Source organism: Sinocyclocheilus grahami, unplaced genomic scaffold, assembly GCF_001515645.1.
Source record: "Sinocyclocheilus grahami isolate Dianchi unplaced genomic scaffold, SAMN03320097.WGS_v1.1 scaffold1204.1, whole genome shotgun sequence".
NCBI lineage: Eukaryota > Metazoa > Chordata > Actinopteri > Cypriniformes > Cyprinidae > Sinocyclocheilus > Sinocyclocheilus grahami.
The window spans coordinates 38,983-53,048 of NW_015506383.1; the positions used below are offsets into that span (position 1 = coordinate 38,983).

A 14,066-nucleotide genomic window follows, 5' to 3' on the forward strand; every position below is an offset into this window, starting at 1 on the left:
TTATTTTTTTTTTGCTGTACTTTGGATCAAATAAATGCAGGCTTGGTGAGCAGAAGAGAATTAAGTGCAAACTGCTTGTCTGCCAGCAGGAGGCGCTGTGAGAGCGGTAGAACTAGCGGTTTCTCCAGTAACGGCTGTAATCAAATCAGCTCCGCTCATGAACGCTACTTTATCAGATAAAATAAAAATCCCATCGAAACTTTTCTGAAGGCAGTCCTTTCCCTTTAGAGATACATTAATATAAAACACCCGCGACAAGTTTTGATTTTAAAACGTGCAGTGCTCATGTTTATTCAATGAAGTCAAACAAACGCCACAAATAAATCAATGTATGGGAAACACTGTAATGTAGGCTATATCGAAATATCGGAAATGTGTTTAAAAACGATATCACCGTTATTGAAAAAATATATATCTCGATACTGATATTGAATTATTGTCCAGCCCTAAGCCTGACCCAATTACAAAAAATATACTTTTAGGAATGTACCTTTTAATAAATGTTCTTGAACATAACAGGCTAAAAATCTAATTATCCATATGAGAGACTGAGAGCTAGTTTATGTATTTTGATAATGTCATGCCGATTTTTAAATTGTCTGTACTAGGGGTTATGTTTAAAAGTGGGAAAGGCAATGCTACACAAAACTGAGCCTTTTTAATTATAGGCTAAACAATAAACATTAAATAAATAAAATCTATTTATGACTAAAACTTTTAACAGTACTGTAGCTTTGCAGGTAGGTTTCTTGAAGCATCTTGGAGACGTTGCCACAGTTCTTCTGGATTTAGTCTGTCTCAGTTTGCTCTGTTTATTCATGTCATTTCAGACAGACTGGATGATGATCAGATCAGATCTCTGTGTGGAGCACTGGTTGTTGTCAGACTCCTTGTGCATTCAAAAATCTCACTGGATTAAAATAATGACAAAAGGATAATGACAAAAGGAATGTTTGGAAATGTAAACTGACATTTCCCACTGACACACTACAGCAAAATAACTGGCTTAAAACCTTTTATTGTGTGTGTGTGTGTGTGTGTGTGCATGTTTATGTGGTTTATGAGGACACAAATTTGTATAATAACATGGGTATGATATAGGTATTACAACGAGAAGGTGATTTATGAGGACATTTTCAGTGTCCCCGTAATTCAAAAGGCTTATAAATAATTCAGAATGAGTTTTTTTGAAAATCTAAAAATGCAGAAAGTTTGCTGTGAGGGGTAGGTTTAGGGGTAGGGTTGGTGTAGGGCAATAGAAAATACGGTTTGTACAGTATAAAAACCATTACGCCTATGGAGAGTCCCCATAAACCATCAAATCAAACCTGTGTGTGTGTGTGTGTGTGTGTGTGACGTTTGCTACTGTGCTGGAGCGTGGAGCGAGAAGACGTGGAGAACATTAACAAGGAGAATTTAATGAAATCAAGGGAACCAGGAAAACACACGTGGCTTAGGAGTTTGACATTCACAATTTCGGACAAGGGAGAACAGAATGGGTTACGACTCAAATAGGGCAGATAACGAGGGGCAGACAGGCGAGGAGGATAACCAATAACAAGGAACACCTGGAACAAATAGAACTAAATGGGGACAGGAACCGGAAGGACCAAATAAGGGCAAGGAAGGCACAAGCGGAGCAAAACACAGAAAACAAGGAACAGAGTCTGACATTACTGTCCTCGCACCTCACAACATCCAACGGGGGGGGGGGGGGGGGGGGCCTTGCACTCTGGAGGCCCCTCAGAACAGACACGGGACAGCAAGCCTCGAGAGCGGTACCTATTCGGGCGCCATGGCGGAGCAGGCAGCTCGGGGAGCCATGGCGGATCAGACAGTTCGGGGTGCCATGGCGGCTCAGGCAGACTAGGAGGCCATGGCGGATCAGAGAGTTCAGGAGGCCATGGCGGAGTAGGGAACTCAGGAGGCCATGGCAGATCAGACAGTTCAGGAGGCCATGGCAAAGCAGACAGTTCAGAAGGCCATGGCGGAGTAGGGATTACGGACAGACCCATAACACCCCCCAAAAAAATCCTTGGGGAGAATATCGTCTTTAGAGGCCCTCCGTAGGCCTAACTCGGGAAAAGTGGCCCTCCCTGGGCTCGACATGGGAACTGGAGCCCTCACTGGGCTAAACTCGGGGACAGGAGCCCTCACTGGGCTGAACTCGGGGACAGGAGCCCTCACTGGGCTGAACTCGGAGACAGGGACCCTCTCTGGGCTGAACTCGGGAACTGGAACCCTCTCTGGGCTAAACTCGGGGACAGGAGCCCTCCGTGGGCTAAACTCGGGGACAGGAGTCCTCCGTGGAGCGAGCTCTGGGACAGGAGTCCTCTGTGGAGCGAGCTCTGGGGCTGGAGCCGACACTGGAGCGAGCTCTGGGGCGGGAGCCGATTGCCTTCTCCTCCTTAGATTCCCCTTTAGGTTTGGGGTGAAAGGTGTGGTCGGCAGGCTTGAGTGAGCCACGGCCGGCAGGCTTAACTGAGGAACGGCCGGCGGAGGGGTTCTGGATCGTGATTGGAGGCTCTCCAGACACAGGATGACCGCCTCCTTCCAGTCGAGGTTGGTGGTGTCTGGGAGTTCCGTGGGCTGATGGTATGTGATCCCGAGCCGGAACAGCGTCACCAGGGTCTCCCCATCCAGGGAGCTGGCGAGGGCGAGTGGCATGAATGCCCTCGCATAGGTGAGCGTCGTGACTCGCCTGAACCACGGTGATGAACAAAGCTCGTTCCTCCATGTTAGCGGGGAGAAACGAACAGGAAAACAAAACACTTTTAAAATGAAAAACAAAGACAGGGAGAAGGGGTGTCACTTACTGTTTTGGTCCGGAATTCTGTCACGTTTGCTACTGTGAGCGCGAAGTGAGGAACAAGGAGACGTGGAGAACATTAACAAGGAGAATTTTATGAAATCAAGGGAACCAGGAAAACACACATAGCTTAGGAGGTTGACATTCACAATTCCGGACAAGGGAGAACAGAACTGGCTAGGACTCAAATAGGGTAGATAACGAGGGGCAGACAGGTGAGGAGGATAACTGACTGGTAGACAGCATTCTGTCAGGATTGGAAATAGGACCTCAGACACTATCATAACAAACATTGGCCCCCCACAGGGGTGTGTTCTCAGTTCCATCCTCTACACGCTGTTCACACATGACTGTGTCGCCTCCCACAAGGACAACATCATTGTGAAGTTCGCTGACAACATTGCAGTGATAGGACGGATCGCTGGTGGGGATGAAGTGGCCTACAGGAGGGAGGTGGCCAGTCTTGTGACATGCTGTGAGGACAACAACCTCACCATCAACACGGACAAGACAAATGAGATGATAGTGGACATGAGAAAGAGAGAAGAACTCACCAGCCACTGCTTATCCAAGAGCTTGAAGTGGAGAGGGTGAGCAGCTTTAAATACCTGAGGGTCTACATCAGTGAGGACCTCACCTGGACACTCAACACCACCTAGCTGGTTAAGAAGGCACAACAGCGGCTGTACTTCCTGAAGAGGCTGAGGATGTTTGGCATATCATCTAAGATCCTCAACAACTTCTACAGCTGTATTGTTGAGAACGTCCTGACCAGCTGCATCACCGTGTGGCATAGCAGCACTACTGTGAGGGACCGCAAACGTCTGCAGAGAGTGGTGAAGACTGCTGAGAAGATCATCAGGACTCCACTGCCCTCTCTGCAGTCCATTTACCATCGCTGAGTTCACAGGAGAGCTGCCTCCATCATCTTCGAAACACAATTTAAGATATTTTGGATGAAAACCGGGAGGCTTGTGACTGTCCCATTGACTACCAAGTAAATTACACTGACAAGGTCCAGAAAAGTATGAAAGACATCGTCAGAATAGTCCATCTGCCATCAGTGGTTCAACCATAACGTTATGAAGCGACGAGAATACTTTTGTAGGTGAAGAAAACATAAATAAGACTTTATTCAACAATTTGTCTCCTCTGTGTCTCTCCGCATCACCGTAGCGCCATTTTGGAGAATATCCGCTGAACGCAAACTGCGTACGCTATTCTGTGTCAGCCGCGACACAAGGATACTTTTTCTATGTGTATTTACACTTTGATTTGAACGAAAACAGCGCATACGTGCAGCGCGGCTGACACAGAAGAGAGTATGCTGTTTATGTTCAGTGGATACTCTCCAAAATGGCGCTAGGGTGACGTGGAGGAGACAAATTTACCTATCGGTAAGCCCTGCCCCCCTTAGTTACTGTTGCTCACTCGGACAAACAAATAGAGTTGCTCACTGTCTTACAATGACAGCTGTCAGTGAAAACCTTCTTCTGAGGTGTTTCTGATCAATTTGGGACACAGATGGACCTTCAAGTGGGACTTAAATATGCCATGGAGTGATATATAAAATATATTGAAATAAATATGTAAACATTTAGATCTCAATGCAAACGGGAGAATTATGTTACGGTTGTCATGATCGCAATGACCGGATCCCGGATCAACACCGTTCATATACCGCAGAGTAAGATTAAATTAATTTACATTTAACCAGATTAATATGGACAGGCAATCTAATATAGACCTTCGTTTATGTGTTTTTGACTTTCACTGCACGGTACATGACATGAGAACAGTTCACTGTTTAAGTTTGTACGTTAGTATGGACTCACTAATTTTAACTCTAACGTTAGCTAGTTTTAGCCAGAGATACCTTGATGAAGCACAAGATAACATTAACGTTCTGCTTGAGCAGATGAAAAGTGTAACTTAATGAGAGTATGACAACCAGAAAATGAACGTTTTCGGTTGAATGCTTAGGGACATTTTGCTCTGATTTTGGTTGGATTTAGGAAATGGAATAAAATTAATTACATTGCCTATCCTCTCAGGATAACTGGAATTAGTGTTACAAGTACCCTAGGCACATTGTCTTTCCATTGTTGTAGCATAAACAGCATTAAACCGATGCGAGCTTCGGATCTTCCAATGTTTCTCTATGGCACTGAAACCTAAAGATGTCCGAGTTCCGCTCCCCGTGCAACTGATACTCGACTGCCATTGGCTCAACTGCATTAGAGGGGAGGGGCTTACCGATAGGTCAATTGTTGAATAAAGTCATTATTTCAGTTTTCTTTGCGTACAAAAAGTATTCTCGTAGCTTCGTAAAATTACAGTTGAATCCCTGATGTCACATGGATTATTTTACCGATCTCCTCGCTATGTTTCTGGACCTTGATCGTGGTAATTACATTGCTGTCTATGGGAGGGTCAGAGAGCTCTCAGAATACATCAAAAATATCTTCCGATGTTCCGAAGATGAACGGAGGTCTTACAGGTTTGGAATGGCATGAGGGTGAGTAATTAATGACAGAATTTTCATTTTTGGGTGAACTATACCTTTAAGGAGCTCCTTATTCCCCTCAGCCATTAGACTAAATAGGTAGTGGACACGGACTAGTCTCATAGAATAGTTGGACTGAATTGCTACATCTCAGTTTGCACATTTGTTAATATTACTGCTGCTGCTATTATTATCAAGTAACTTCATCTCAATTTGCACATTGTTAATGCTACTGCTGCTATTATTATCATGTAGTTGCACTCAATTTGCTACATGTTACTGTACTATTGTTTTCCAGCTAAGTCAATATTGCACACTCACATACAGATGTGCAGTCTATATATCTATATTTACATAGTCTTTATTTCTATTTCTGCAACATAGCTTTACTTTACTATGTTTGTTTGTATGCGTGTGTGTGTGTGTGTGTGTGTGTGTGTGTTTTTACATAGTTTGCACTTGTCTTGGCATTCACTGTGGACAGCAAAGAAAGAAATTCATTGTACAGGGAAACTTGTTTTCCTCACTGTGCACACGACAATAAACGCTTTAAATCCTTGAGGCCGATTTGCTTTTCAGAGGCTGTTAGAAAATGCTCCTTTCAGCAAAGTCCTCCTGATTCTGAAGTTGAGAGTGAGATAAAGGTGTGGTTGCAGAATTCAAGAGACAGAGTGGGTGGACAAACGAAGCACTACCACCGTCTGCTGTCTTGAGAGGCCTCGGGGGAAGAGTGAGCTTTGCCAATGAATACTTTAGCATACCAAAACATATTTTCAGCAGAGGTCAAAGTAATAATTTGTGACCCTGGACCACAAAACCTCATAAGGGTCAATTTTCTGATATTGAGATACAGTATATACATCACCTGAAAGCAGAATAATAAGCTTTCTATTGATGTATGGTTTGTTAAAATAGGACAATATTTGGGAGAGATTTGAAAATCTGGAATCTGAGGGTGTAAAAAAATCGAAATATTGAGAAAATCGCCTTTAGAGTTGTTCTTAGCAATGCATATTACTAATCAAAAATGTTGATATTTACGGTAGGAAATTTACAAAATATCTTAATGGAACATGATCTTTACTTAATATCCTAATGATTTTTGGCATAAAAGAAAAATCTATAATTTTGACCCATACAATGCATTTTTGGCTATTGCTACAAATATACCCGTGCTACTTACGACTGGTTTTGTGGTCCAAGGTCACATTTGGCCTTTTTTTTATTTGCATAGATCATTTGCAGTCCCTTTCAGAGTGTTAAATTAGCTGTATTAACCTGAATTGAATGTTTTCTATTTTGTATTTAATAAATCCATTGATTTGAAATCCATTTGACTACTGTACATTTTTGACAATACAGACAGTAGTTATGTGGTGACCGCATCCATTTCAGATGTATTATAAGTTTTTCCCAAAGACTTAAGTTATAGTAGCTAAAAAGTATTTATAGTGAAACAGATTTATTGTTGTTGAGCCCTGTGTGGGCCTAGTGAGGGCTGCCCTGCAGGGCCAGCGCTGAAGGGCCAACGTTTTGGCAGTGAGCAAAGTCTCAGAGGCCCTGTGCTGGCCTTTAGGCTAGCCCTAAGTGGGCCCGTAAAGGGCCATGGCAGGCTTGTAGAGTGAGTCTCTGCTTTATGCGGTTGTTTTTCCTCCAGTAGTGATGCCACTTCTTATAGGATGATGGCATTAAAAAGTAGAAATTGATCACTCCCATAAAAAACATGTTTGATGTATTTAGAATAGGGAAAGAAAAAATCATTAATTTTGGGAATACAATACTTGGGTTATTTTTAGTTAAGGTTACTTGTTATGTACCAAAAGTATCTAATATGACTAACTTCAATTCTATGACAATACGAAATATGATAAAGATAAAGTCTTCTGTCCCCATTCATCCAAAACCAACAAAAGACACAAAAATGGCTGTACTGTGACTAATTTGATTATTATTTCCAGACAGACAGACAGAGAGAACATATTATGCCATATGAATAAAACTATTTATTCACATGGAACATCTTAAACATTATCATCAATAGGCCAAAAACTAAATTCAACTAATGAGCTAAAAAAAAGGCATAAGATCTAAAAGATTAAAAAATCTTTTAAAAGCATAAAATCCAAAAAATATTACAAAAATAAGCTAATATGCTAAAAGTTATAATGCTGTGGTTTCGTGTTGAACCGTCAGAGGGCGCCCGTGTTTTCCAGCGCATATATAAGACGCTCAATCCAGGCGCCGGCCTTTTCAGCTGAGTCCACGATCAGGTCACAGCCAGCGCTGTTCGCCTCCTCGCACCACAGACACAATCCAACAAAATGATCATCTACAAGGACCTCATCACCGGTAAGAATAGCCCCTAACACAACGATACAGGCCAGATTGTTACGGTTTTAACTATATTGTTGGCGTTAAATGTTGTTAAATTGTCTAAAAGGACCGCTGATCTACCCCGACTCTCTGCGGCCTAACTTTCTTCAATGCAGTTAGCATAGAGGCTAAACAAGCCTCAAAATCGTGTAAGCGCGCGCGTTTCATTGCTGAGCTCTTAAATAACTTTTTTTGTCAGTCTTACCATTACGAATTATTATCGGCCAAAATCACTTAAGGATATGAACGTGTAGAGATGTATTCAAGCAAATCGGGCGGTAAATGGGAGTGTTACCAGCGGAGTTAAAACGCCGGTTTAGCAGTTTGGTGCTGGTTAGAAGTTGTGCCGTTAATCCATTTTAAAACCAATACTCTTCCAAATTACCTTACAGTTTGTTTTAAGTATAATGTATACTTTTGTGAATTTTAACGACAGAAACGGACGACGTTGAAAACGCAAGTAGTTTTTCTATTTTATTAATTTCACAAATCGTTGAGCGATGATGAAATAAGCGCTAAACAGGGCGTGTTACTAGTCGGGCCAGTTCACTTTAACCGTTACTCCTCACTTAGTCAGCTTTTCTCAGGCCCTTAAATGTAAAGTTGGGCTATTAAATATGACCTGCATTTTGTGTGAGCTAAAAATGTCCAGTCATTGTCTGGAATATTGATGGGTATCATTTAGGCTTTTATATGTAACGTTATATATATGTATAAGTATGTGTGTGTGTGTGTATGTGTATATACACACACACACACCACATTCATTTGTTTATTTTTTGCGTTAAGAACATTCCAGTGAACACTGCTCGCAAGTATTAGAAGCGAAAATGTGAGAAATTAGTTTACAAAAAAGGTGGAGGGGGGGACGGTAAAGAGCAGAAGTAAAGTCATTTAGAGAGAAAACGAGAGATTCTTAGTGCATTGTTCATTGAATGTTAAATAAGCCCTGTGCTGAAAACACAAAGTAAAACAAAAAAACTTGCTTGTTGTTGCACCCTGTGCTAGGAAAGTCAGTAAGTTTTAGGTTAATGTGATAACATGATCACAAAAAAAATCCTCTCAGGGCCAAAATAACCAGAACACAAGGTGATGGTTAATCTGATTTATTGGATTTGCTAAAGTGTTCTCTTGTATGTTTTTTTTATTTATCTCTTTTTTTTTATTTTTTATTTTTATTTTTTCACAGGGGATGAGATGTTCTCAGACATTTACAAAATCAAAGAGTCTGAGAATGGAATGATGATTGAAGTTGAGGGAAAGGTATGCATGTTATATTTAACCAAATATCTTGATTTTACAAGCAAAGGCCCTCTTATGGACGTACAATGATGACAAACTTAGGACACCTTTTGTAGGCAATGACCAATGAAAACAAACCATGTTCTGAGTACATATGTTTGATGGGCTACAGAACTGATTGAGACCAAACTTGGTCTGTAAACATTTTTCTAATCCGTTCTGCAGATATTGGCATTAGTTGTACAATTGCCAATCAATATGTTAATACTGATGTTTGTACTTTGAGTGATAGGTCTGATATCAGCAGCAGTCTTTGCTTCTGTTTTGCAGATGATCAGCAGGTCGGAGGGAGACATAGATGATGCACTGATTGGTGGCAATGCGTCAGCAGACATTCAGGATGAGGGCTGTGATTCTACCACTGTCAGTGGTGTAGATATTGTCCTCAACCACAAACTTCAGGAGACCTCCTATGACAAGAAGTCTTACACGGCCTACATCAAGGACTACATGAAGGCGTAAGTCATGAAACCATCGTGAAGTGTGTTGTACCTTGCAACAGGCTTGTTGAACTGTAACTATCGTGAATGAATGATGCATTTATATAGTGCTTTATTGTGTATTGCTGTACACCCAAAGCGCTTTACAATCGGGGGGGGTGTCTCTCCTCAATAGGGATGGGTACCGAAACCTTGTATTTAATCGGTTCCGGGGCTAAATTATTAAAGACAGGAGTATCGATAAGCTCTGACGTTAACTGTTCTGCGATCGGTACTGGAGAAATTAAGAAAACACGCATACATTTATATTTGCTATATATATACACACTATCTTGCAAATTCTATCTCACCAGAGTCGCCAGCTGTTTTTCAAACATTTGTCTATGATGCATTTTTGGTATTTGCAATTCAGAAGCGAGATCGCGCTCACGTGGAGGAGCTTCAGCACGCGCAACATGAAAGCCCGGTTTAATTATGATAGAAGAGAGAACTAAACATTCAAACATCTGCTTACACTTTAGGCCTGTGGTGGTTTTATTAAGCAAATTTTATTTTTATTTTTTATTTTGATTTTGGCTTCTAAGGATTATACAAAAGAAGACATGAGGTAAAGCTATTAAAAACTAGCTGCGTTTCGTCTTGCGCAACTTATTTTCCTTCACAGTGGTGCACATTCGTTCCTCCCTAAAACCCAAACTTCATGTCAGAATCAGCTCAGTCGGTGATTGTTGTAAGATGCCGTCTTTACTGTTGCTAAATTGCGGGACATGTTTGATAAAATGTTGAGAGCACAATCGGCACAAGAGACGCTGTTCCAAAGCGGACAAACCAATTACACTTTGAGCTTCGGGCGCGTGTCCAATCGTTCAAACACACAAAAATGTCAAAATGGCCGGCTTAGAGTATTTGCTTAAACACCGTTTATGTCTTAAGTGGAGGAGAACAGTTGGGAGAAAATCAGATGCGTGCCAATATATTGTCTTAAAGTGACATTGGCGCTTGGGCCATCAAAATGCAAAGAGAAAATCACTCGCAGCTCTTAATCTGAATAACGTTATAGCTTTAATAAGCATTAATCTATCAATACATACACTGAAAACTATGCCGTGTTCATTTACATTTGATTACTTTCAGATTTATTTTGTAGGCTATTACTTACCTGAACAGTAATGTTAGTAGAACTTCATGAGGAATTTCATTTGTATTTGTTTTATTGTATTTGTCAGTTTGTTTTACTTTGTTTCTTTGTTCATGTTCTTACTGTATCTTATCTTATGTATAAAACACAAAAAATGCCTGCACACTGGTGCATTTACAAATTGATGTCTTACATTAATTTCATTAAATATTTATTTGACATTTCAGAATATAAATCAATGTTAATTCAGCTCTTAAATTGTCATATATATATATATATATATATATATGTATATGTATATATATGTATGTGTGTATATATGTTAAAGTACTGAATCGATAAGCAGTATCGGTAAGTAGTAATACCGTTAAAACCTTAACGATACCCATCCCTACTCCTCAACCACCACCAGTGTGCAGCATCCACTTAGATGATGCGACGGCAGCCACAGGACAACGGTGTCGGTACGCTCACCACACACCAGCTACAGGTGGAGAGGAGAGGGAGAGTCATGGAGCCAATCAAGTGGATGTGGATTATTAATATTCATTTTCCTATAGTATTATGACTTGAGTTTTTGCATCATTGACAGCTCAGAGTCTTGCATTGTGGCCACCTGGGTTTCAAAATGTTTAGATGCTAAATTAAATGTCCTCGCGCTTTCTGCCTGCCCTATGAGTGGCATGTAAGATTGAATTAGGGACTACAAAACATTGACTTAACAGCTGTACTTGGCAATTTGCTAACTTGATAATTTGCTAACTTGATAAAACTCATGAGATATTTTGTTTATAATTGCTTTTTTTATATATATATATATATATACAGAGTGAAAGCCAAGCTACAGGAATGTGCACCTGACAGGGTAGACCCCTTCATGGCTAACGCACCGGCTGAGGTCAAGAAAATTCTAGGCAACATCAAAAACTTTCAGGTGGGATATAGTAATGGCTGAAACTGTCACTGTTCCATATTTGTATATGCTAAAAAGTTTGGGATTGGTAAGATTACTTTTTGTGAAGTCACTTCAATCAAAAATAGTAATACTGTGAAATATTGCAATTTAAAACTTTTCTATTTGAATATAGGTTAATGTCACTTATTACTGTGAAGAATAGCTCAAAAGAACAGCATTTAATTCCTTTCTGAATGAAAATGTTGATTTCTTTTAAGTCTTACTGACCCCAAACATTTGAACGCTTGTTAAAGTGAAAGCCCTCTAATAGACGTACAATGATGACCACCTTAGGACACCTTTGTAGGTTACGACCGATGAAAACAAACCATTTCTGAGTACGTATCCTTGATGGGCTACAGCAAGCTGATTTTAGACACAAATGTGTATTTCAATACTGTATTTTCTAGGGATGCACCGAAATGAAAATTCTAGGCCGAAGCCAAACAAAATGAAACACTGGGCCGAAGGCCAAATATTGAACACCGTTTTTTCAAATTCTCATCGGAGACTTGATGCAGCACTAAGTCTCTCGCTGTCGGTGCTTCACGCTTGTAATGATTTCTAAGTCTTTCTCTGATAGTTTTAAATACTTTCACACTGTCGACATGTTTGCTGCATTAGCGCATGCCTCTGTTTGATCGCGTTCGTCATTGTTCGGTTCATATTATTCTGCCTCTTCGCTTATTCGGCTGAACACCGAAAGATAATTTGCTATTTTCGGCCGAATAATTTCGGTTGCCGAATGTTCGATGCATCCCTAGTATTTTCTAATCCGTTTTGTAGATATTAGCATTGGTTGTGATTGCCACTCAACATGTTGGTGCTGAAGTTTTTACCCCGAGTAACTGGGTACAGTCATTGTCAAGTTTATTTTTAAGAGTATTATTGCCCCAAACTTCTGCTGAAGTTGACTTCTAATGAAACTAAAGAGTTTTTGCATCAGTCTGCAGTGATTTTAAGATAGTTGACCGGCTAACTTGTTTCTCTTCACCTCCTACAGTTTTTCACTGGCGAATCCATGAACCCAGATGGCGTAGTTGGTCTCCTTGACTTCCGTGAGGATGGCGTCACACCGTACATGCTTTTCTTTAAGGATGGTCTGGAGATTGAGAAATGTGTAAGTTTGTGAAGTCATGTCTCTTTTGTAAGTTTTGTACTTGAGTAGAGTTGTGTATATAAATATCGAAGTATAGAATGCCCTGCTCAAATTGTTTACAAATAGTGTTTAGGAAATCATACTTGGTGTAGCATCCACTGATAGGCCTGTTGCCATAATTGGTGGCCTCTGGGTTTGCACAAGGATGCAACAGTAATATTCCTCACGATGTCTGGCCATCTGGAAGGTGGCTGGAAAAGACTGAATTGAGGAGAATAGGACAACTGCATTAGCTTTTGAAAGCATCTGAAAAAAGCTAGTGATATGAATGATAGCTAGTCTGCTGAATGAAATGCTAGCTTGAAGCAAAACTGATTCTTTTGTGTTTTTCTTTCTCACCATAGTAAACTTCCCAATCATCTACAAGTTACCCCTCCAATTCTGGCCTCTGCTTGGTGGATTGGGCCCGTCAATTAAACCAGGCATTCCCCCTCATCCTTTCCATCAGGACCAGAGGCTCTTTTAACTTCACGAGGCCACTGTTTTCATTTCTTGATTGGCTTATGCCCGTCTACGACAAGACGTGAACTGTCCTTTCATGAAATTAAAAACAGGACTTTTAGCAAGCCAAACCGCAATGTGACAAGGTTGTGGAAAAATAAACTTTTATTTCTTCAACACCGAGGTGAAGTTGACTGCTAGCTTCTCATTTGCTGTGCATGTCAGCTTCTTGTTTCAGCATATGTACAGTTGTCATTTTCCCCGTTCCATATTGAATCACAGGACTGTATAGAATTTCTTGGCACCATTATTAAATAAAGTTAAGCTGCTGGCTAATTGAAGTTTTTGCTTGTGTTACAAGTTTAACTTGTCAAGGGTGAAGGGGACCAGCCTCTTTTCAAGGTAAACTGGGAGCCTTACAACAGAGGTGCCCAAACAATTACCCTATGAAGGGCGATGGGCTGAAACTAAATGTTTCTTTTAGTTCAACTAATGTTGGTTTTTAATCAAATTCACTGAAATTTCTATATACATTTAATGCAGAAAAAATATGCAACAAAAAGCTAAATTGGAAATAAAGATGTTAAAAAATCTAATGCAAAAACTGAGAGCGAGAGAGAAGGGGGAAAAAAAACTACGTGGGTTATTCTAGAGACCCCAAAGTTGGTCCGGGTTCTATTGAGGACCACCCCAATAAACATTCCAATGTTCCATTCAAAGGGCTGCCATAGACTCCTATTTGGGAAGAAAAAGGATAAAACGTACAAACACATTAGAATCTACATGCCCTAATGTTACAACAAAGATAATTAGGAAATGAAGCTATACCATTTTATGAAAAATTTAATTCGGTTACATTCACTTATTTCAAAGCAAAAATAAGAATTTAAGGAATTTTTAAACTGTAACCCAATTTGTCCGCCCTCTTACATGTCATGGTGGG

At 40.5% G+C, this 14,066-nt stretch overlaps 1 protein-coding gene across 3 annotated transcripts; it reads left to right on the forward strand.

Annotated features, from left to right (window-relative positions):
• The first annotated feature begins 7,549 nt into the window (after nt 1-7,549).
• On the forward strand, nt 7,550-13,469 carry LOC107567988 (translationally-controlled tumor protein homolog). Of its 3 annotated transcripts, XM_016253818.1 has the most exons (6): nt 7,552-7,664; nt 8,878-8,951; nt 9,261-9,448; nt 11,397-11,502; nt 12,527-12,643; nt 13,027-13,469. In XM_016253818.1, the coding sequence occupies exons 1-6, from the start codon at nt 7,637-7,639 to the stop codon at nt 13,027-13,029; spliced, it is 516 nt and encodes a 171-aa protein (XP_016109304.1). In that variant the 5' UTR covers nt 7,552-7,636; the 3' UTR covers nt 13,030-13,469. The 3 variants fall into 3 exon arrangements, with proteins under 3 accessions (XP_016109305.1, XP_016109304.1, XP_016109306.1); XM_016253819.1 differs by lacking the exon at nt 8,878-8,951 and having other exon boundaries at nt 7,550-7,664; nt 9,241-9,448; XM_016253820.1 differs by lacking the exon at nt 7,552-7,664 and having other exon boundaries at nt 8,872-8,951; nt 9,241-9,448.
• Nucleotides 13,470-14,066: the final 597 nt, after the last annotated feature.